Genomic DNA, 23,784 nt, shown 5'->3' with positions numbered 1-23,784 from the left:
TCAGCCCTGCTGCTCATCAGTATTCCAGAGGAGTAGGAGCTGTTGCGTAATGATCACATCCACACACAGGGGAGCAGTGTTGCGTAACAGTAGCAGCTTCAAAGTGTGTGTGTGTGTGTGTGTGTGTGTGTGAATCCAGAAATGAAAGTGAGGATGCAAGGGAGGGGTTCTGGGAATCTGAAGGGACGACAAGGACAAAGCACGGAGGCTCCTGAGAAGGAGGTGCTTGTGGGGGAGGGGGGGGGGATGGATGGGCAGGAAGTGCTAAGGCGGGGCAAAGACTGGGGATGGAGGAAGAGGAGGGCGGCCATGCATGTTAATGTCGCTCCACGTTACAATGGCCGAGCTAGCAGGCAGGCCCAAGCGCTCCACACCAGCTAGGGCGTGGTGCCGCATGATGAAACGTGAGGTAACATCATCTGAGGTGGGCGTTGAGCAATCTGGCGCCTCACCAGCCGGGAATTTGATCTCTGAATAATTGATCAAACATCACCGGAGTTTGTTTACCGCCATATTGGGGTGCATCAGCGTAGCGTTTCAGATACGGGATCTCCTTTTTAAAACGTGGAGGTCGGTGCCATGCGTTGCTCTGAAATAACCAGACCGAGACAATCAGCTCGTTTTCCATGCTTTACTGGTCTTTTTATTATAAACTTAAAAAAGAAATCGGATACAATAAGAAACTGCTGTAACGCCCCGTTCCGTGAACCTCGTTACATCTACAGGGTGTACGGATCAGATAGAAAATAGGAAACAATAAAAAATACAGGCAGAAAAGGAAAGAACTATATTTGTGTATCTCTGAAATGTTCCATTCCGCTTAGAAAATAAACTTCTTTTATAACAATGAAATATTCCAAAGTGCAAAATAAAACATGATAAGCAAAAAAAGGACATCGGAATACAAAATTGGGAGTTTCTCTTCAACCCCGATTGGAGGACGGCCTTCACGTACGCTTTTTGAAATCAGCCGTTTCGCCACTCAGGCGACCAACGGTACGACCTTCCAAAGCCGCCGTCAGCCATCCTCCCGTAGAGACGTGGATACCGGAGGGAGGGGGGGTCTGAATCAGGGACATGGGAGGTAGAAAACCCCGTAAGAACGTTTTATGGCTCCATCATAAAGACGTAATATGTCAACTTCTTAAATCCATCACTCCAATGACTGTCAGTGAAATGAACGAGGGGGGGTCGAGGGGGGGGGAATCTAGTGTTTTCCGATTGACCAAGCGACAGGATATCCACCGTTTGTAAACATTCAACATCTACCCGTCTCATCGGACTTCACGTGGTACGGTACAAGGTACGATACACATTCAATACGCGACTGCACATCTTTTAAGCTTTTTGTCTCGGTTTGCATATATTCATGTTCATATCTGGAAAAATAACTTTGGCGTGTAAGAAACTAAATCAAGAATCTCAACGTAAGAACTTTCTATTTACATTACTTTTTTTTTTTCAACATGGCTGGCAAAAACCAAAAAAATAGATTTTATCACAGAAGAAGAACAAGTCCTCGCTAGGCTAACATTTTACAAAGAGGTTGGGGGAGGGGGGGTTAGGGTGGGGGGGGGTAGTGTAAGCATAAGTGTCTCCAGGTAGAAAAACCGATGAATACATACGTAGAAAACATTCAATGGACATAAGAGTCAATAATTTTCCACGCCATCAACACGTTTGATAACAGTACGCTTGCACCTTAAATCCCAAAGCGATAAAGTGCTGACTGGACATTTGGGCGTGCCCTTATAAAGGAGGGGCCGATCATAAAGACGTTACACCTGAAAAAGACGGCAACAGAAGCCTGCCGCCAAGAACCGACATTCATCTACGTCCGCTTCGGTAGCATTTAAGCTCACCGCCAACGTGTTTGGGGGGGGTTTAAGAACGCCCGTCTCAAAGTCAATATGTCAGCCCCCTTTGCCGCCTTCCTCACCGAGGAGCACTCAAGACGTCCTCAAAGTCACACCGAGCCATTTGTCAACCCCCCCCCTCCCGCCCATCCCCATCCTCTTCCTGTGCCTGTTCACCTTCACACACACGCGATGGGAAATGTGTTTGTCAAACCCCCCCCTCCCCCCCCGCGTGCATATGACTGCAGGCGTCCGCACGTGAGCGCTGTCTACTTGAAATGCAAAGCTTCAGGTTTCCACGGATGAATCGCATTCCCCACGTTGTGTCCGAACGCATCCAGCCGCTTTTCCAAATCCGCTGCTGGTGATGTCACTTTTCCAGCTTGAGCCAACCACAAAATCCCAGCATCACAACACAACACAACGCACGCACACGAACGACACCCAGACGGCAGGCAGGGCCCACCCCCGGTCGGAACAGATTGCAAAGCAAAGTGCAGCACTCGCCCCCCCCCCAACACTACCCCCACAGTGCCGTGCAAACTGCATCTTGGCCACAGCCGGGGTCCATCATGACTTGTCGTCGGATGGTCGGATGGTCGGATGGTCGGATGAATAACAATGAGCTTGGCGATGATAAAAGCAGAAGAGGAAGTTGGCCCAGCGAATGCGGACAAAAACAAAAGCTATCATGAGCTAATGAGACTAAAGTGTTAGCTTGCGTTAGCAGTGCTATTAGTTTGTTGACAAAGGTAGCATACGCTCAGTTAGCCAACACAACCGGCTGGAAGGACTGGCTGGGATATTGCAGGCTGTAGCCCCCCAGACCTTCGACAAACGGGGGCTTCTCCATGTAGGAGATCTCGCCGTTGGCGCCCACGATGCCCACACTCTGGGGCGGAGGAGGGCTGGAGAAAGGGTCAAACGACGGGTGGGTGGGCTGGAACGGGCTGGCGTGAGCTTGCACGGGCTGGGGGTCGGTGTCAAAGTAGAGGGAACCCGGGGATCCTGGGTAGACAAACTCTTTGGCGTTGGGGGACAGCTGGCTGGGGAGGGGGCCCCCGAGCGAGTGCATGGAGAGAGACAGCGGCTTGTGCTTAAGCAGCTCCGGAGCCAAGATGGCGGTGGGGGAGTGGGAGAGAATCCTCTGTGCAGGGACCCCGACCCCGCCGTTGGAGGCCGCCGAGGAGCCGGTCACGCTGCTTTTCTTCATCTTGGTGGAACCGAATTTGGTGGCGGCGAAAGCGGCTGTCGTGAAGGTGATGGGTTGGGGCCGGGCCGCCGGGAGGGAGGGGGCGGGCTGCTGAGCAGCGACGTAGGGGAGCCCGCTGGTGGGAGGGGAAGGCGTGGACGTGTTGGAGGAGTGCGCGGCGGGGGCGGCGGGCGAGCTGGAGGTGGGATAGCCGAAGAGCCCGGGGCAGGGCTGGGCGGACGTCGGGGTGGGAGAACCGGAGAGGGACGGCATGAGGGAAGGAGAAGACTGGCTTCCGATTGGGATGAAGACCTGAGCGTCTGGATTGAAGCCCAGATTCTTGGCTTCGTCCAACTCCGTGTCTCCTTTAGCTTCCCTCGTTACCCCCTCGGGAATCTCGCCATCGCATCCGAGGCCCGACGGGCCCTCCAGGTACAGCACCTTCACCGCCCCCTTTTCTCCGATCTGATAGGACACCTCGTAGGGGTCGATCCACACACTCAGCTCCGCGGGGACGTTGGCCCGCACTTCATCCGTGTCCAGTCCGCTTCTCTTGGCGGCCAGCTCCACAACGGGGTCCCTGGGGGCTCCCAAGTGAAGGCAGCGAAACGCCGAACCTCGAAGAGGGTCCTCCGGGTACCAATGACCCTCAAAGCGAGACACCAGAATCCTCTCCAGTTCCTCTCCGAAAAGGTCAGCTCGACGGCGAGGTAGCTTATTGTACAAGTAGGACACGATGAAGTTGAGGGCAACCTTCACCTCCAGATGCATGGCGGCACCACGCTGGCGCTGCGCTGGGATGCTTTAAGATGAGGATGATGATGATGATGCTGATGCAACGTGTAACGTCCGTGACTCTCCTCTGGCTCACTGTGCAGCGTGTGCTTTTGGTGTCGCCATGTTGAAAGGCACCTTGATGGGACAGCGGGGACAGCGGGGAGCCGTGGACGTCTCGGGAACGGCGGCCAGGGATTTGAGCTGTGTGCACATGAAGGCGGAACAAATGTTGGTGTTTTGCAAAGATCAGATGATCATTTGAGGAGGGATCAAGCAAGATTCGGAACAAACGTATTGCTAGCAACTATTTCCATCAACGCCACGGATGCTGCACTGATGATCCGTGCTGGATTTATACTTAACGTAATCCCTTCAATTCATTCAATTCAAGGGAATTCCTGCTAATTAGAATACCTTATTTATAAATGGAATATTTTCATACATGGGGAATAGAAAGCTAAATATGTTAAAATCATTTTTAACACTATTGGAGCCCGCTACACATGAAATAACACCCCTATAGTCACCTTTTACACTCGTATTATAGTAGACACAGTTCATTTTATGCCTTAAAAGGCTTATCTTTTGGATAAAGCAAGTATAACGGTGACCATAGGGATGCTATTTCATGGCTGGAGGGCTCTAATAATGCTAGAAGCATCCTGTTGCCATTCATAAAGCAGAACAAGTCCTGCGTAATGTAAAAGTTGGGAAACGCTGCATTTTAACACTATTGGAGCCCTCTAGACATGAAATAACACCCCTATAGTCACCTTTTACACTTGTATTAAAGTAGACATGACGCTTAATACTGCTCAGTATCGGCTAAAAAAAAATGTTAGCTTAAACGTGCATATTTTGGACTAATAATAGACTGTAATCACAAAACCAAACAGAAATGTATTCATATATTTTGTAGGAATGTCTCAAACTTTTTTGACAACATTACACATTATAGTGGCTCATCCTATGCCGAGCTAAAACTCAACTCTGAACCCTCTACATCATTTCCTGTCCGCCCCCACTCTGCTCTCCTAGCACTAAACACAATTACAGCAACACACAGTCTAGTTTAGGACTTAAAAGGCTTATCTTTTGGATAAAGCAAGTGTAATGGTGACCATAGGGGTGTTATTTCATGGCTGGAGGGCTCTAATAATGCTGGAAGCATCCTGTTGCCATTCATAGAACAAAACAAGTCCTTGGCGCAATAAAAGTTGGCAAACGCTGCATTTTGTTATCCATCCCGAGCCGTTAACGTCACGTCACGATGCAAATAAAATGTAACTGGAGAGCCAATAAAATGGCGGAAAAAAAACACATTGGGAGACAAGATGAGGATGTGAAATGAAAGATCGGAATACACGTTTAGATTTTGCTCTTGTAAGAGCACAGGATGTACTGATGCATGGAACAGATGTGTTGTGGGCCTCATAAATCCTTTATAATCTGAATCTGATCCCACGGAGCCCCTCCGCCTTTAATGCGTCCGTCCGTTCATGACAACGATGAGTCGTGGTCAGATAAAAATAAAAAAAAATGACAAGGCGGCATCGCCATCACTGCAAAATGGAAGACGGCTTTTGTCAATAACACGGAAGACCGTTTCCCACCGTGCAGTGCACGCGATTTCCCTCTCCCCTCCCCCCCCCCCCCCCCTGTCCCCCTGGTCCCCCGCCCCCATGCACGAAAACAATTCCCTCACATTAACTTCCCTGCCAGATGGGGATTCTTCATCTTTGGACGACGCCTCTGATTAAAAGACGATTCCAGCGTTGCCAGATGAAGCTGCACGGGCCGGATGATGAGATGATTTACATTTGGAGTTTGACATGGAAAAGGTGACATTGAGAGGATATGGTGGGGAGGGGGGGGGGTGGAAGCAGGCTATAAATAGAAACATATTTTGCAGCCGTCTTCAGACTTAATTAGATAATCCTTAAAGCAGAGCAATTAGTGCACTTTTAAAATGGACGATATAGAGTCTGTATTCCTCCTTTGAAGGGTTTCACTGGGCTAATGGGCTAATGCCGCAAGGCCGAGCAGCAGCAGCAGCAGCCATGATGTGCTGGAGAACGCTATTTTTGTTTACATGGAGCTGTCAAATCTTTGAAACATGACGGCTAGTCTTTTTTTCCAAGGTGATTCCAAAGAGAGTGAAGCCAATCCAATGTTGTCATTGTTATTATGGTGGTAGCTTACAGTACTAAATACTACATAAACTTCTAATGATAGGGTTTTTTTAGCTTTAATTTAACAGAAATGAATACAAATAGTGCAAATTAAAGCCACATAAAAAGAAAAGTCAGTTAATGCAATCGCTCCTCCCAGGAGCCGATGAATGACAGCCAGGGCGAGTTGGCTTCTTGGAGCAGCGTGAGTCCTTTTTATTAAGTAAATAAAAATGTTTGGAAATTAAGATTGCGTGTATTAAGATCAAGATTTTGATTTTATTCCCTTCATTTTTACATACAGCTTATTCAGATTGCTGTTTGAATGAATGTGCTGCCATGCAATTATTTATAAATAAATCAAATCATCACCCTCATACAGTTATTCGTAGCATATGGCTGAAACGTGGTGGGACACATGGATTATAGAAATAATCACTATATATATGATTGACTTGAGACGATGTTATAGAGTATATGTGCATCAAGGAATAAAGCGTAAACAAGCCCGTTAGACATCACTACATATGACAGCTGCATCCGTTGAAAAAGGAAGCTAACATAAACAAAGACAAGACGTCCTACGCTGTTTTACAAGAAAATCATATTGTCAACAAGCAGATAGATATTAAGCTAAAATATTAGCTTAAAATGTGCCTGTAAAATGCAAACACGTACCTGATATGCTTGACTTCGGCCTGCTTTGAATCCCCCTGGGCTTCTTCGGATTTCAAACGGTCAAGTCCATGGAAAAAAAAGACTTGTAGGAATGCTTTACCTTGCCATTATTCTTTTTAATAGCGTGCTCGACCTCCGGCTAACAGTTGAGTGGAGGATCCAGGGAAACTTTACTGTGTGACAAGCCGGCGTATTTATACACTGTGACTCGCCCACACCCCCATGACGCTGGGCACTACTTTCTTTCAATTATCATGACACTTTATTTTCAGAATGTTTACTGTATATTTTTACTATATATTTATATCTTTTACAAAAAATACTTTAATACATTTCTCCAAATCAATAACACATAATCAACATTATACAATAGCAATAGATAATAGAATACAAAAACGATATGAAAATAGTGCAGTATTGTTTAACGATAATGTTTAAAAAGTAACCAATTCAATAAATAATATTTAACGTTTTCTTTGATACTAAAGTGTATTAGATGACCAAGTGGAGGTTAGCGTAAACGGCGGAGGGATATTAGTAGTTCCTAATGGCGCTGACAGCTTGCTAAAAATATAAACAGTGATAGCAACAGAACCTCTATTGGTTGAGAAGGGGGCGGATTCACAAATTATTGCGCTGTAGTATCCAATCACAGCAGCCAACACGACATGCCTATTAATAGAGGATTGTGGGAAATGGCGTTCTTAAAAAAAATAACGCTGTAGTCGTTGTAATAATTATTTTGTGACAGTTGTCGCATCTAATACCATATAAAAAGAAACTAAATAATGTATGCTTGGCAAAACTGCACGATTTGTTTTGACCACTTCCAATTGGTGGCAATTTGTTTTGAATTATTCATCCTGCATTATTGTATTGTATGTGTGTGTGTATATATATATATGTATATTTATATACAGCAACACTACTATGAATATCAGTAATTACAAATAATATAATGAAAAGTAAATAATATAACAACGTAAGTAATATAAAACTTAAATCAACAACACTACTAGTAGAAAACCAGTGACGTCATCTTATCGCGACACTCATCTTTGTCAGTGAACAAAATGGCGTCTTACTGTTTGACTGTCACCCGGTTACGGGTAAGAAACCGTTATTTTCTGTAAATAGAGTGTGGGCTGTCTTTCTAATGAGAATATATGTGACAATGGGTGTGTTCTACCGTGGGCTCCACTATTTGTAGCCCAAGGTTTAGTAATCGTGGATAAATACAGGCGAGAGTGTGCGCCGAGACGTTGTCGGGCAGGTCATAGTAGCGTCCCTGGGTGACTCGAAGCTGTGACGCACATAACCGTTACAAGCTGAATATGACGTGGATTTAACGTTAGATTATGTCATAGTTTGTTCGCTGTCAGATGAGATCGACATATGCATTACATTGCCTACAATCAGTATGTTTGATTTGCAAGGTGACAGCAAGGTTAAAGTGTGTTATAAGCAATGATGCACATTCTCCCACGACTTTTTGCGTCACATGACAATCCTCGGTCTTTGCCACGTCATGAAATTTCTTGTACGCGTGGAAATCTATCTGAGTGGAATATTTACCAAACACATGTTATCAGGAACTGAATTGCTCACTTTTAAAGTAATATTTCTCTGATATAAGAACAAATTGAGGTTCAATATGATCATCATATTAATATGTTTTTCAATTTTTAATTAAAGTCTACTGATATTTATAAAAAATCTATTCAATATGTCATGTTTCTTATATGTTAGTTCAAACGCAAAACTTGCTACCTTGTTTTGTATTGCAACATCAACAAAGGTGACCTTTTTTAAAGGGCAGAATTATTTAGTTATATACTCTCACTGCTTTCATAGAGTAGACATTTGACACACATACATGTTTAAAATATAAAATGTTAAACAATAAGACATATTTTACTGCTCCGTCACATGATTTGATTCTGTGCTCTCATTCATGTGTCATTTAACTGCCTTGCTTTCTTTTATTGCGTTACTGTGTAACTCCAAACTTTGCTCCCTTAAACTGAACAATAAAAGTCATGAAATCCTATTGTTTCTCTTTGCTTAGCTGGCCCTTGGTACTGGTGCCAGGCGAATTCATGTGTCTGCAGCCCTCAGTGCCAAGGCCAAAGTGGCAATGAGCCGCTTTGAGCCTGGCTCCAGCATTAACTATGAACAAATGCACAAGAACATCAACATTGTGCGCAAGAGGTCAGTAAAAAAAAAAAATCATATTTCATTGCACATGCTGTAAACTGCAACTTCCAAACATTTTGATCCCATCCCTTCAGGCTCAACAGACCACTCACTCTGTCTGAGAAGATTGTGTACGGCCATCTGGATGACCCGGCAGGGCAGGAGATTGAACGCGGTCGCACTTACCTGCGCCTGCGTCCAGACCGCGTGGCCATGCAGGATGCTACAGCTCAAATGGCCATGCTTCAGTTTATCAGCAGTGGTCTGCCCCAGGTCGCGGTGCCCTCCACCATCCACTGTGATCATCTGATTGAGGCCCAGATTGGAGGAGCTCAGGATCTGCAGAGGGCTAAGGTGAGGATAAATACAGGAACGTTTGACACTGAAAACAAGGTGGATGGCGGTAAGAAAAGCCAGAGAGAAACAGCATCATGTTTCTTTTTCATGGTTGGATTATTAAAAAATAAACAACATTTCCAGTGTAGTACCTTGTATGTTTCTGCGGCTGAGTTCACGTTAATGTACAGTAATACCACCTCCGTATACGCTCTATGGTTGTTTTGTTCCCTCAGAATTTCAGTGGGAACACAAGGCTCTTTTCTATTCCAGCATGACTGTGCGCAAAGTTAGGACCACAAAGGCATGCTTGTATTATTTTAGTGTGGATGAACGCTTATTTATGACACACCGTATTTTATCCCTTGCAAAATTGTGGTTTGAACACCCTATCCTGTTTAAAAAAATGAATTCATTAATAAATGATCACTATTTTGTGGTTCAATACAGCCTATTATTTGTCAAAACATATATGTTATGCATATGTTGAGTGCTAGTATGGCTAGCGGTCTGGAGAGCGTCAGTGACTGGTATGAGTTGTGGCTGACAGCAGCTCCTGTGTTAATGTTCACTGACCACTAGGTATCAGGAACGTTATATTGATGAGATAATAGCCGCCAAGTATGCTGCCATTGCTAACGTGCAAGTCCTATAATGTCATATTTATTGTTCGTCTAAGATGTTTTTTTTCTGTTATTACTAAATGTTAACTATATCAGATAATACAGGTGTCTTATTTCATGTCTAGAGGGCTCTAACAATGGTAACTCCTTACTATCACAGGAAGTGAACCAGGAAGTTTACAACTTTCTTGCAACCGCTGGAGCCAAATATGGAGTTGGCTTCTGGAAACCAGGCTCAGGGATCATCCATCAGGTAAAGTACACAGAAGCTGAATTAGGCCGGGAATGGCCTTTATTGTCACCTTCCTGTAACAGCACATGGATCGTTGCTATCCTTGGACAGATCATCCTGGAGAACTACGCCTATCCGGGGGTGATGCTAATTGGTACAGATTCACACACTCCTAATGGCGGTGGTCTGGGTAGCATCTGTATCGGCGTGGGTGGAGCCGATGCTGTAGATGTCATGGCCGGAATCCCTTGGGAACTCAAGTGTCCCAAAGTGAGTTTCTACCATAATTTTGACGAGATAGAGTGTGTCCTTTTTCACTTTTGTTTACTTGTGTTTTTCTTTCAGGTGATTGGAGTGAAGCTGACGGGAACTTTGTCAGGCTGGACATCTCCAAAGGATGTCATCTTGAAGGTGGCTGGAATCCTCACTGTCAAGGGCGGCACAGGCGCCATTGTGGAGTATCACGGGCCTGGAGTTGACTCTATCTCCTGTACGGGTAAGGACAACATTCCCACCTTGTCTGCAACATTTGAGCTCACGAGTGCGTATTAAGTGATGGTTAAATTGTACAGGAATGGCCACCATCTGCAACATGGGTGCTGAGATCGGAGCTACCACATCCATTTTCCCCTACAACCACCGTATGAAGACTTACCTTGACAAAACTGGTCGCGGTGGTGAGTTGCTAGACAGCGCTTTGCTATGTTTGGTATTCTTTCCAGTACATGTCCCAAGCTTGTCCAACCCCCCCCCCGATAGAGATTGCCGCTGTGGCTGATGAGTTCAAAGGTGACTTGGTCCCCGATGATGGCTGTGAATACGACCAGACCATTGAGATTAACCTGAGTGAGGTGGGATTTACCGTACACTATTATTTTGTTTAAATAAATAGTTCTGCTGTTTAGGGAACTTAAAAGAGAAAATGATCAAATTGGTTTCAGTTTATTTTTTTTCCAAAGTGTTTTACGTTTCCTAAATTCCACTCAGTAGATTCCGTTTTTATTGGCCATTTCCGTGATTCCGTGCGGAATGCGGAAACCTTGGGCCCTACAGACATTCCCATTCTTCCATGATGATCCATTGTTTCACTCTGCTAACAGTTGAAGCCACACATCAACGGGCCTTTCACCCCCGACTTGGCCCACCCAGTGTCTGAAATTGGTGCCGTAGCTGCAAAGAGCGGGTGGCCGCTGGAGGTTAAAGTTGGTAAGCCTTTACGTATTACCTTACTTAGTTTTTTTTTTGTTTGTTTATTTATAATGCTCTGCTCAGTGAAATGTGATATTTCTTTCTTTGTTGCCACTGGCCGTGTTATTGACCTGCTATGATCATATTACTGCTGAATCAGCGAGGCTCAAGCTTCTCTTTTCACCTCTGCAGAAAGAATATGGATGCAATAAAGGCTATTAATTCTCCATGACAGAATTAGTAATATTATAATGATGTAAACTTATCTTGAACATGAATCCTTTAGGACTGATTGGGAGCTGCACCAACTCCAGCTACGAGGACATGGGAAGAGCCGCCTCTCTTGCCAAGCAGGCCTTAGATAAAGGCTTGAAGTGCAAAGCCCAGTTCACAGTCACTCCTGGGTCCGAGCAGATCCGAGCCACCATCGAGAGGGACGGATACGTGAGTCACAGCCTCACGTGGCATATTATTTCAAGGTCCAATCGGCGGAGTGAAGCAAATGAATGTCGCCTCTCTTTCAGGCCAAGATCTTGAGTGACGTTGGGGGGGTCGTGCTCGCCAATGCTTGTGGCCCTTGTATTGGTCAGTGGGACAGGTATGCACCATGCCACCAAATTCAAAATCCAATCAAATCTTGTGTTCTCCATGCTAACATGCTGGGTTTGTTGACTGTCTGCAGGAGGGATGTGAAAAAAGGAGAGAAGAACACAATTGTCACTTCCTTTAACAGAAATTTCACCGCTAGAAACGATGCTAATCCAGCTACTCATGCTTTTGTCACCTCCCCTGAGGTAAGAATAACTTGGATAATTGATGTACCAAAGAAGATACCTTGTAGAAGAGTATGTATTATAAATGGGGATGGCAGATTTTTTTTTTCAAATCGATATCAATATCTTTTTAACACGTTTTTTGAATTTAGGTTTACTGTAGTTTGTGTACACCTGAAGGTAATAACGTCCTAAAGAGGGTTGTATTTGACTAACTACTTGTAGATTTTTCCTAACCAATTATAATGACATCACTACTATCAACAAAGCATTAAAACAGAAGCCCTTGGGTCATATCTGGCAAACTTTTTGCACTTTTCAAACTCAGCGGCGATAGGAACAAGCCCTAGGCATATTAGCAAGGTGGCGTGTGTTGAAACTCTGTGGATTTTTTTTTGTGGTGCATTTGGCCTAACTAGCACGGAAAATGTCATCCTCTGAAACAGTGAATGTTTGTTTACAAGTGAGCTCAAGGGGAGTTATGACAGGCCGTTAACGTCACAGGCAACAAAACAATCGTACTATTCACTCGTACTGCGTGACTGAGCCGCTGAACAGGACAGGTTAAAAAAAATAAAACAAACTAAATGTCACAGGCTGGGGAGCGCTTGGTTTGCTCATCAGCACAGTACGGGTAATCTCGCCTCCGGTTATCAGAACTATTTTTTAATGTCATTAGATTTGTCGGTAAGATGTCACAATTGCTCACATTGGCCAGATAATTATCATGCATGCCTAATTATAAACACATTTGTAGTTTATGCCTTTGCAAACAATACATACATTAGTTGTATTTTAGTGTTGTTTAAATGCTTCTTATGGAACTGAATGCAGATTGTCACAGCCTTGGCCCTCGCCGGGACTCTCGACTTCAACCCAGAAACGGACTACTTGACCGCCCCCAACGGAGAGAAGTTTAAGCTGAACCCCCCTTCGGGTGACGAGCTCCCCTCCAGAGACTTCGACCCGGGCCAGGACACCTACCAGCATCCCCCCGCTGAGAGCGGCTCCGTCAAGGTCAGAGCAGGATAGTAAAAGCAGGTTGTCACGGAGCCCTGGTAGGGAATGAGTGAGTGGAAAGTCGCTTTAAGTTTACTAACTTGTCAGACGATGTCATGTTGTTAAGGTGGACGTAAACCCAGCCAGCAACCGTCTGCAGCTACTGGAGCCCTTTGACAAGTGGCATGGAAAAGACCTGGAAGACATGAAGGTCCTTATCAAGGTGAGATGAAGATCGTGCAGTTTCCTTCATCTTAATCCATATAACGTGGAACCTGTTTATGTTGTTGGCCCCGGATTGGCTGACATAACAAAAATCACATTTACATGTGCTTTCGTATGTTCTGCTCTCCCCTAATCGTTCTTCCTTTGCTCCTGGTTGATGTTGTAGGTGAAGGGAAAGTGCACAACTGACCACATCAGTGCCGCTGGACCTTGGCTGAAGTTCCGTGGTCACCTCGACAACATCTCCAACAATCTGCTGATCGGGGCCGTGAACATTGAGAACGATGCCGTCAACAAGGTCAAAAACCAGCTGACCGGAGAGTATGGCGGGGTGCCTGATGTGGCTCGCCACTACAAGGTACGCTTGATGGCATTTGAAGTATTTCAAGTATTTCTCAGGTTCGCCGTGGCGCTTCATCTGTTCGCTATTTCATTGTCTGATCCAGGCCAATGGAGTAAACTGGGTTGTTGTGGGCGATGAGAATTATGGCGAAGGCTCCAGCAGAGAGCATGCTGCCCTGGAACCTCGACACCTGGGGGGGCGTGCTATCATTGTCAAAAGCTTTGCAAGAATCCACGGTAAGGGTACAAAATTATTTTATAGGAGTGTCCAAATAAGAACAGGACCATACCCGACCTCTAACTATGAAGTACAAAAAGAATAGTGAAATGTAGTTTGTGTGTTTTTATTTGTATGCTTTACAGAGACTAACCTGAAGAAACAGGGCCTGCTGCCGCTGACTTTTGCTAACGCTAGTGACTACGACAAAATCCGTCCTGATGACCATATTTCAATCACCGGGCTTAAATCTTTTGCGCCCGGCAAGGTGAGCATTAACTTAGACTCAGTATTGTGTCGTAAAACTATTTTTACATTCTGTCATTGTTAGCATTAGCTGATGTAACAGTGTGCTTAGCATGTGTTTGTTTACACTGAAACTGCTGCATCCGACTCATGCTAGTGTGCATTAGTAACCGCTCTGAAAGTAATGCAGTGCAGTTCTGTGTGATTGCAAACTACAGCCACAATAATAAACATCATTTAAATTCCCTGATCCATGTGACCGCAATCTGTGGTATTGATGCGATCCGTTTCCTCCTCCAGCCGCTGACAGCCGTGATCAAGCACAGTGATGGCAGCCAGGAGTCGGTCACCTTAAACCACACCTTCAACGACACACAGATCGGGTGGTTTAAAGCCGGCTCCGCCCTCAACAGAATGAAGGAGCTGCAGTAGTTGGTGGAAGGCAAGAAGGCGGCGGAGCTAGTAGTGGCCATCAAGGGACCTTGGCATGGGTGAAGAAGGGGGTGGCTGGGGGGGGGGGTATTTTGTGCAAGACGTGAGCAGATTTGGTTGAGGCTTACCTGTAGTCACGCTCCTTTTAGGGAGGAAAACGCATTCAAACACACCAGGTCGCTGGACAGATGAAAAGCGCACATAGCCACAGACGGAATGAAGCATTAAACAAGATAATCACAGCCATCTTTGTGTCAGAAGCTTAGCATAACATCCGTTTCTCGGCAGCACTCCCCTTAAAAGTCCATCATACTGTTTGCATGTCTTTCATCACCCTTCATTTCTTTTAAATCACAAATCATAAGTACGCTACTGTATTTCTGTGATATCACTCCGAGCTAAGCCGATTTAAAAGCAGGGTGTGATTCAGACTTATCTTAGATGGTTATTGATCATTTGTGGTGTAATTATTGACTTAATTCAGCCATAGTCGGTGTTAATACTGCATACAAAACACTTATTTCACTTGTTTATTTATTAATTACAAGAACATGGGCCTTCCGCTTTCTTGAATTCAGTCAGTTACATTTTACTGAGCACAATGAATATCTGTACTATGATCCATGTGGTCATCTCGCTTCCTGCAAACCAGATACATATTGCTGCTATTGTAAGCACGAGCCCTGCCGTTATGTCTGTTATGCTTGTGGACAAATGTATGAAGAAATGAGCGATGGTAAGGTATGGGCGTCTGCAGTGAGTTGTTTTTAGGTAAATAAGAGAAACATTTAACCCTTTCTTACACTGCATACTCGTAACCTGCTATCCTGTCTTTCACCCATTGTGAGCATTTTCTTGCAGTACCTAATGCATAGAACCAAGTGCAGGTGCCTGTGTGCTAGCATTTGTTTCTAAAAATACATTTATGTTGTGATTCTTTTGAAATGACATCAATCATGAATCAATATCGCATTCATTATTCATACATGCACACTTTGCCATCCCATGTGTGCAGAAGAGTACGTGTGCATCACGATGCGGGTTTTGAACACGACGTCATGACCTGCCATTCTATGTGCAGAATTAACACCACTTTTCATAATGATGAATGTCGAATAAATATGCTTTAAAAAGTCACAGTTTGGTGTATATTGTTTGCTAAATTTAGCTAAAATCCATTGATCCATGCTTCCCTTAGTGGTCTTTAGTTAAAAGTCTGATTCACCTCATTGTTGCACAATTCATTTGACTACTGCAGTATACCTTTTGCTGCCTTTAATAGTATACACAATTATATTTGGGGTAGCTGTCATATTTTTTATATTTCTTTATAATGTATCCATTCTGCTTTTGGACAAATGGTTACGCAATGTATGTTGGTTGTACTGTGAAGTAGGTGGGGTGTCACTTGACATACTTTACTGGTCTGTTACAGCAAATAAACACAAAAGTTACTTAAATGTAATTACTCTCCATCCATCTTAAAATTGGTGTCAAAAAGTGTTTGTCATCTTCCTGATTTTTTTGTCTCACTTAAATGTTTCAGCCTATCAAACATATTTAAATATTAGTCAATAACAACACAAAATGCAGTTTTTAAATCAAACTTTTTATTAATAAGAAGTGTGTGGTTCACTGGAGTCCCAAAGCTTTATAAATGGCTTGATGACCTTTTTCAGACTGATAAATGTCAATTAATCTCAGTTACGTAATGTTTTACCACTCATCTTACCATACATGCACAGTAAAACATAATATATCCAAGAATTTGGTCCACAAATCGCAACTTTTTTAACATTATGAAACCCATATCCGTTTATTGCAAATAAATATGATGCAGTAATAACTTATATGTCAAACCCAAAGTTGTACAGAACAATGTTTATGTGTCAAAATCTCTGTGGAGTGTGACACAAGGAGCAAAATACGACACTGTACCTTTAAGTTGTCGTAAACTGGTCGTTTCTGCCGTAAGAATCACATGGCCGCCGTCAACTGCATGCTATTCCAACGACAGCTACGTTTTGTAGCTTTTCTTTTGTACACCAATGCCGGTGTCGATGTTAAGTAGCCGAATAAAGAAGTATTCCTAAACTCCTTCATGTAGCTGACACACTGCCACTGCCTTGTGTCTTAGCCTTTGTGGCTAGCGAGTGATAGAATCCTCACCATGTTTGTGTTGGTGGAGATGGTCGACACTGTCAGGATTTCTCCGTGGGACTTTCACAGGCAACTCTACGAGGCTGTGTCCGATGAACTGAACAAAAAGTTGGCAAACAAGGTGAGTGTATACCTGTGAATGCTTAGTTTTGAGTTTGCAAATGTATTTAAAATGAAAAAAACAAAATAAAAAAATCACACGTATAACAGTATTCATGGTGACATTCTTTCATAATCTGAGGTGGTCTACAATGTCGGTCTCTGCATCTGCTTGTATGACATCACCAAACTGGAGGATTCCTACATATTCCCAGGGGATGGCGCCTCACACACCAAAGGTATGATGCTGCTCATTTCATACATATTATTATATTTATTGGTTTTTTTTGCCACAAAGCACTGTACAGACAAATACTTAAGCTGCTTCTGTAAATGTCTTAAAGTCACTTTATTGTTGGCCGTCTTCTTCAGTTCATTTCAGGTATGTGGTTTTTCACCCATTTCTGGAGGAGATCCTGGTTGGCAAGATCAAATACTGCAGTCAGGAAGGAGTTCACGGTAATCGCACGTTTGTGTTACTTCCAGGAAGTTATTTATTCAAGATGTACATAGTAACAAATAATGTGATATTGGGCTGATAAAATGTCTTCCGAAAAGCTTGCATGTCGCATCCAGCTCTCAACGTGACCTTGTTCAGTGAACGCTGACCGTGACCTTTCCATTTTGCAGTGACCATGGGCTTCTTTGATGACATTCTCATCCCGCCAGAGTCTCTTCAGCAACCCACTAAATTGTATCCTCCTCTCAAAGATGTCATTTTTAAAGCAGTAGATTTGTGTTTTGAGTCTTCCTTGACCGCCGTTCAAGTGATGAAGCAGAGCAAGTGTGGCTGTGGGAGTACGAGACTGATGAGGGAGCGCACGACCTCTACATGGACCAGGGGGAGGAGATCCGTTTTCGAGTGTCAGATGAAATATTTGTTGATACGTCGCCGACCGGGCCGACCAAGGATGCGACACCCGCACTACCCGGGCAGTCGACGGCACCGCCGCCACCACCTGCGCAAGATAGCGGGGAGAAGAAAGAGGCACCGTACACGCTCATAGTAAGGTCATCTTCATTGCAGCAGCTGTGAACATTTGGATCTCATGACCTTGTGCAGATGCGCGAGTCTTTACTTGCGAGTTCTTGTCAAATACACAAGCACAGTAAGTAACCCACTCCATGTCTTGTCTCAGGGGACCATTTGTGAGCCGGGCCTGGGGCTGCTGTCATGGTGGAACAATTAGCGGGAGGAAGAGGAGGTTATCTGGATGATGAGCAGTGAGAACTACTTGATGTCCTGTTTCTTCAGTACCGCGCAGGAGCAAAAACAATGGACATTTTTGGCATCAGAACAGACTGACGTGTCGTACTTATAGGAAGACTGAGGTGTACCAGATGTTTATTACATCATACAGAATTATTATTATTGTAAATTCCCTTTTTAGTTGGTACACTTTGCTTCCCTAATCACAGGAAAATATGATAAAATTCTGTATTTATCATAATAGCATCACTAAAATGCGATGGTGTCATGTAGACCTAAAATTCGATTTTTTTTTTTAAATATGAGGATGCGTAAAGGAAGTGAAACTGGGTGAGTGACCCTGATTGCAATAAGGTGAGCTTTGGTCACATTTTTAATTTGTGAGGTTCACACATTCAAGTTCATCTGTTTGTCTTCATCAGCATGAACATTGCAAGTTGTTATCCCTTTTGACTCCCTATAATTACACAAAATATGACATAAATGACATTCAGTTTGAATGACAGTCCTTGGCAATATAGCGGTTCCTTGCCTCATTACATTGCAGTATTTACTCTGGCCACTAGGCGGCAGTAATGACACATTTGAGACATGATTGAAGTCATCAAGTCCACCATGGCATGTTCGACATGATAAAGTGGGGAAAAAAGTTATTCCAAATAAGGATAAGCGCCATAGAAATGGATGGATGGAAGGTAATTCTATTATGGGTGGAAGTGGTAAGTTTTTGGCGTAAGTTAAGACGAACTAAATTCGAGGCTAACTAATTAGCTCGCTAGCTTGTTAGCTTGCTCACATAAGAGGTGAATTTAAAGGTGACTATAGGCGTGATATTTCATGTCTACAGAACTTCAACAATGTTAAAATACGTACTGAGAAAGTCATAATCGGTTTTCTGTGCTCTTAACTATGAAAACGTCCCATCCTTTATCGAAATTAATTCATCACAATTGGGTCTGGAACCAACTAAGCGCTATAAACGAGGGATTACCCAATGGCGTATATGTATAAGTCAAACCGTTTTTGGAACTTGTCAATGCAATGACAAAGTGCTATTTTTTTAATAAAAGTAAATCCTCGGATGTTAGTATGACTAAAAACACATCAAAGGTTGTCTCTGAGCCATTTTTATGGATTGTCGAGGAAAAACAACCACCAGCATGACGAATCCGTATTAAAATAGTGCAATCATGTCACGACATCCGCGTTTTCCGAGCCCACCTCGAACACATCACATCCGCGAGAAGGGTGGAGGACACGCGCACGCGCACACCCGCATCACGCCATCGGAACCTCCGCCAGCTGCGCACGCTCACACGCAGTCACATCAAGCTTCTTTTTTTTTTATCCCGCTCTCCACTTATTTATTTCATTCATCCTTATATAATGCTACGCGTCGACTTAAAGCGCACACAGTGAAGACGGCGTCCATACATCAGCTGCTGTAAGTAACATTTGGACACATAATGCGTGGTGGACGTAGACAGCATGGAGGGCTTTGTTTTGGGATCGGGACAGGAAGTGAAAATGTATTTAAGGATGTGGATTTTAATAGCAGTTGTTGCCCTAGATTTCTATATGGTGAATGGAAAAACGCTCATTTTTATCTTTATAAAGTGGCGTATTTGTATTCCTTACATACACAAACAGCTTTCACGCTCATGGCGAGTACTGTAATACCAGTGTTGGTGTAGTGTATATTTAATGTGTGGGGACGCTGTATAAATAACGTGTTTACTGTATAGCACGGCCACTTGACAATGCTGACGTCACACGGTGGTGGCCTCCTGCAGCTGTTTTGACGTCACTGGTGCGATGCCAGCAGGAGCATGACACACAGGAGTGGGCGTGACACACACACACACACACACACACACACTGCGGTATAGAGAATAACAATATTCTTTATATTTGTTTTCAATTCTATTGAGATTGTTCAGGTGTAGTGAATGCTTTGGCTGTTATTACTTACTCCAGTAAAATTTATTAATACAGTGGATGCCTTCAAATGATTATGGTTCACATAATCAATATACTAGAACATTAAACTAGAACTTTTTCCGCCGGGGGGCCGCATACATACCGTTTTTATTCATGCTATATGTATATTTGTATTTTTTGACTAATAATAATAGGCCGTATTCAGACACAAAGCTGCAAGGTTGTGGCAATGGATTACTGTAGTAAGATATTAGACCTTATGAGATGGCCAGTTATGCAAATGATTCCATCAAGATGTCTGACTCAATACCACAGATAGATGGCGGTCTTGTGGGAAACGCTGCAATGAATAAGCAATCAGGTGAACACTCCGGATTAATATTCCCAATAGAAGCACGTTTCACTCCATATGCTGCGGCAGTATCCGTCTAAAACAAGCTCCTCTCAGCTCTTTTCTCCATCATCAGGTCTAAAACCGTGCGACAAGTCTCATCCTCTCCCTGTGCTCCTCACAGCATGTCCTCCCTGACAGACTTGAAGTGACAGCGCTGACCTGGATAAGTGCTGAGCCTGCGTCCAACACAGAGGGAGGCCTCACAAGAGACGGCTGGGTTTCGCAGCTTCCCGGCATTCTGCAGCATCTCACCAAGCATGGCGGACCCCGGCCTCACGTCACCCCCAGAGACTCCTCTCCGATCCCCGGACGCCCCGCTCACCGTGTCCTTTCCCTTCCTGAGGGAGGGGAGTCGGGTGTGGGAGGGAAGAGGGGAGCAGGCGCTGCCCAGGGAGCTCCCCAGCCCGCTGCCGACCAAACGCACTCGCACCTATTCAGCGTAAGTCGGAATAAACTAAATGTATTCAATATAAAGTAAACAGTGGATACTTTAAGGAGTCTCTCAAAGCGTGGTTGCTTGGATTTTCCAACAAATTAACCACCTGAAATAATGAAATTACAATCCAAGTAACATGTAACATTCTTAAGTGTCATACAGCTAACTTGTTGTTCTCTTATCACCCATTTTTGAGGCTGATTCCTGATGACTCAATGAAGCTGACATTATGAAAGACACTATTTGGAAGTTGTGCACATTAAGAACATCTCATCTTCCTCCTGGAAAATGTTGAGTGAATTGACTTGTGAGACAGCGCCCTCTGCTGGATTCATAGCTGCAGTACGCTTTCCCCCCTGCAGTTTGCGCCAAACAATACTAGCTACTGTATGTGATGCGTGCTTTTCAGTTTGCTGACTATGTTGTGACTTTGTGAGTCATCGCTGACATTGAGGAAGAGCTGGTTAACTGAGATACTTTCATTTCCACTTTTCATCTTCTGTGGTTTGTTTCTGTGATGGCACCACCAACCAAGACTTACTGTCTTTGCACAAAAATATGAACGATAAATAACATTTCAATTGCCCCCCCTTCTCCTCTTTTTGTGTGTGAACGCAGCACGGTCCGAGCTCACTCAGGTCCGGTGTTCAAGGGCGTTTGTAAGAACTTCTCCAGGTCACAGGGACACGGGTTTATCCGGCCCAGCCACGGTGGCGAAGACATCTTTGTTCACATCTCAGAGTGAGTGGCGACACGGCACGAGGATGTTAGTCACACACACGTGACGCTTACACAACCTGATCTGATACAAAACTTTTACCAATAGCTTATAAACCAAGTAGGAACTTATGACCTTCAGAAACGTTTTGGCTTTTGTTTGACAGGGGTTCAAAATGTAACTTTTATATTCTAGCTTTGGGACATTTATTGTGTTACCAGGTGGGAAATGACACATTGTCTGACTAGAGGCTTAAAATGTGCGTATTTTGGGGAGGAAATGATCGTACATACCCAGTTGGATGTTGCTACCACCTGCTACAGTGAAATACCACAAACCGTGTATAGTATATATTATAATTTAGTTTTACCTTGAAATAAACTTAGCAGCACTATGCAGAACTACGCCACCATGTGGTTAATAAGAGGCACAACACCAGGCACAGTGCAGTAGTCCTGTATTGAATGGATCCAAATAATAATATGCATTTTGGGATTTTTGTAATTATACATTTACAATAATCATCCTCCGTCTGGATGATGATTTCTTGCACACTCTGGTGACACAACAATGCCAGACTTGCCATATTTCTTGTGTTTCAGCATCGACGGGGAGTATGTCCCAGTTGAAGGCGACGAGGTCACATACAAGGTGTGCAGAGTCCCTCCCAAGAACCTGAAGGTGCAAGCGGTGGAGGTGAAGATCATTCATCTGAACCCAGGCACAAAACACGAGACCTGGTCCGGCCAGATCATCAGTTCTTAGGTCGGAGCTCCGCCAGCGTGGACACGGGCCACAGGTGATGGGGATGCCGTGGGACTGAAAACGTACATCATGCGCATGTTGTGTTCTTTTACGTTACAGTTTTACCCAGCCAGCATTGACGTCGCCACTTGACTTTGATGATACTGAACATGAAAGTGTTAAGTGGCGAAGGAAGCAAGAGCAGTGCTTCCTTTCAGAAGATACTTAAGGTAGCAATTATGGCTGCAGGTGCCATTATGGTGGATTTCCTCATGTGCAAGGTACCACATGTTTTCTTTCCTGTTATTTGATGTACAGTGGAACCTCTAAAGTCCAATAGTTCAACATGTCATGCACTCCACAGAAGGGCATGAGTGATAACGATAACCATAGAACCAGAAATGGATGCTAACATGATATAGGAAATGGTTTAGCTGGACAGTACAACATTAGAAATGCAATTCAGTGAATGTTTTTCAGGTTGTTTGGTGGTTTTGGGTTTTCTCCAGGTACTCCGGCTTCATCCATGTTAGCTTCATTAGAGGCTCTAAATTGTCCATAGGTGTGTGTGGAAGTGGTTATATACACATACTGTACACAAACTACACCACCGTGGAAGTCAAGCAGAAAACATTCTGTTGGACTTTGGAGGTTCCACTGTATGATCTCTTTCTCATACCTAAAGTAGCAAATAAGGTACTTGCAGTTTTCCTTTGCACTACAGTTATACACCCCTCACATGGACTGTCCTTCTTATTCAAATTGTTGGTATTGAACTCTGTACTCATTTTATAAGTGTTGGTGCAAATTTGAATGCAAAAAAAGTCAAAGAATGTTGAACATTGAAAGGTAAAAAGTAGGTGACATAAAACGGACTGCCGAGTTAAAAATAGTCAGGGAAGGGAGAATCTTTTGTTTACAGAAGGAGGACGTACACCATGCACTCGTGGAAGGTTTTACTCTTTAATGATGAAGCACTGCTAGTATTTTCTGGTCTCGTACGTGTTTGTTCCTTTTGATTATTTCACTACTGACGTGTCGTCACATCAAAAGCGAGGCAGCGCAGATGAAAGCCGCCCATGAAATGTTTGATAACATACAGTACTGTATGTGGAGCCACTGATTCAAATACTCCTTGTGTGTGTTTTGTGTTTGTGTAATAGTAAAAAGGACACCACTTTATAGTTGCTTATTGTCACTGACCTGTTGTTAGTGCTGTAGGTTTCAGGTTTTAGATCATTGACATTGTCTTCTATCTAACTGTACCGCCGCCTCTTCTTAGCACTTCTGTTTCACTGCCTGAAATGTCAATATGTCGGATTTTATTTCCGTCACCTGAAGGTATTATTTCCTTTAATGGTGGCTTCTACTGAGCCTTTAAACCATTAAACCGTTTGATGACTCAAGGTTTGTGTCTCTTGGTTAAATTGTGAGACAGCTATATAATATTTATGCATGAAAATATAGTCACAGACACACAAAACAGATCTTTATGCCCCATGTATGTAGCAATATGACGCAATGAAATCCCACCGTCACAAATTGAAGGAAAAGATGTTTTTTTTGTCTTTTAAAAGACTTTAATGTACATCAATCGTA

General features: G+C 43.8%; 4 protein-coding genes across 5 annotated transcripts; 3 read left to right on the top strand and 1 right to left on the bottom strand.

Moving 5' to 3' along the window:
- Positions 1–617: 617 nt before the first annotated feature.
- tob2 (transducer of ERBB2, 2) lies at positions 618–6,847 on the bottom strand. Its single transcript, XM_058048840.2, has 2 exons — positions 6,675–6,847; positions 618–4,026 (listed from the first exon to the last, which is right to left on the bottom strand). The coding sequence occupies exon 2, from the start codon at positions 3,817–3,819 to the stop codon at positions 2,620–2,622; it is 1,200 nt and encodes a 399-aa protein (XP_057904823.2). The 5' UTR covers positions 3,820–4,026; positions 6,675–6,847; the 3' UTR covers positions 618–2,619.
- Positions 6,848–7,703: 856 nt separating this feature from the next.
- LOC131103692 (aconitate hydratase, mitochondrial-like) lies at positions 7,704–15,948 on the top strand. The gene is made up of 18 exons (XM_058050158.2): positions 7,704–7,783; positions 8,743–8,885; positions 8,966–9,224; positions 9,990–10,082; positions 10,173–10,331; positions 10,407–10,557; positions 10,634–10,738; positions 10,821–10,912; positions 11,162–11,267; positions 11,536–11,693; positions 11,774–11,847; positions 11,932–12,043; positions 12,857–13,039; positions 13,149–13,244; positions 13,413–13,604; positions 13,693–13,825; positions 13,952–14,073; positions 14,352–15,948. Exons 1-18 carry the CDS (start codon positions 7,748–7,750, stop codon positions 14,481–14,483), a joined length of 2,346 nt encoding a protein of 781 aa, XP_057906141.2. The 5' UTR covers positions 7,704–7,747; the 3' UTR covers positions 14,484–15,948.
- Positions 15,949–16,465: 517 nt separating this feature from the next.
- Positions 16,466–18,962, top strand: polr3h (polymerase (RNA) III (DNA directed) polypeptide H). The gene is made up of 6 exons (XM_058049323.2): positions 16,466–16,764; positions 16,885–16,981; positions 17,115–17,201; positions 17,373–17,436; positions 17,511–17,748; positions 17,882–18,962. Exons 1-6 carry the CDS (start codon positions 16,654–16,656, stop codon positions 17,930–17,932), a joined length of 648 nt encoding a protein of 215 aa, XP_057905306.2. The 5' UTR covers positions 16,466–16,653; the 3' UTR covers positions 17,933–18,962.
- A 118-nt stretch (positions 18,963–19,080) lies between these two features.
- Positions 19,081–23,591, top strand: csdc2b (cold shock domain containing C2, RNA binding b). 2 transcript variants are annotated; one of them, XM_058049325.2, is made up of 4 exons: positions 19,081–19,396; positions 20,426–20,726; positions 21,342–21,464; positions 22,044–23,591. In XM_058049325.2, exons 2-4 carry the CDS (start codon positions 20,545–20,547, stop codon positions 22,204–22,206), a joined length of 468 nt encoding a protein of 155 aa, XP_057905308.1. In that variant the 5' UTR covers positions 19,081–19,396; positions 20,426–20,544; the 3' UTR covers positions 22,207–23,591. The 2 variants fall into 2 exon arrangements, with proteins under 2 accessions (XP_057905308.1, XP_057905307.1); XM_058049324.2 differs by having other exon boundaries at positions 19,082–19,396; positions 20,409–20,726.
- Positions 23,592–23,784: the final 193 nt, after the last annotated feature.

Source organism: Doryrhamphus excisus, linkage group LG16, assembly GCF_037039965.1.
Source record: "Doryrhamphus excisus strain RoL-2023G ecotype Guam linkage group LG16, RoL_Dexc_Guam_v1.1, whole genome shotgun sequence".
Lineage (NCBI taxonomy): Eukaryota > Metazoa > Chordata > Actinopteri > Syngnathiformes > Syngnathidae > Doryrhamphus > Doryrhamphus excisus.
The sequence above is the reverse complement of the archived record's forward strand: the minus strand, read 5'-3'. Positions and strand labels throughout refer to the sequence as shown.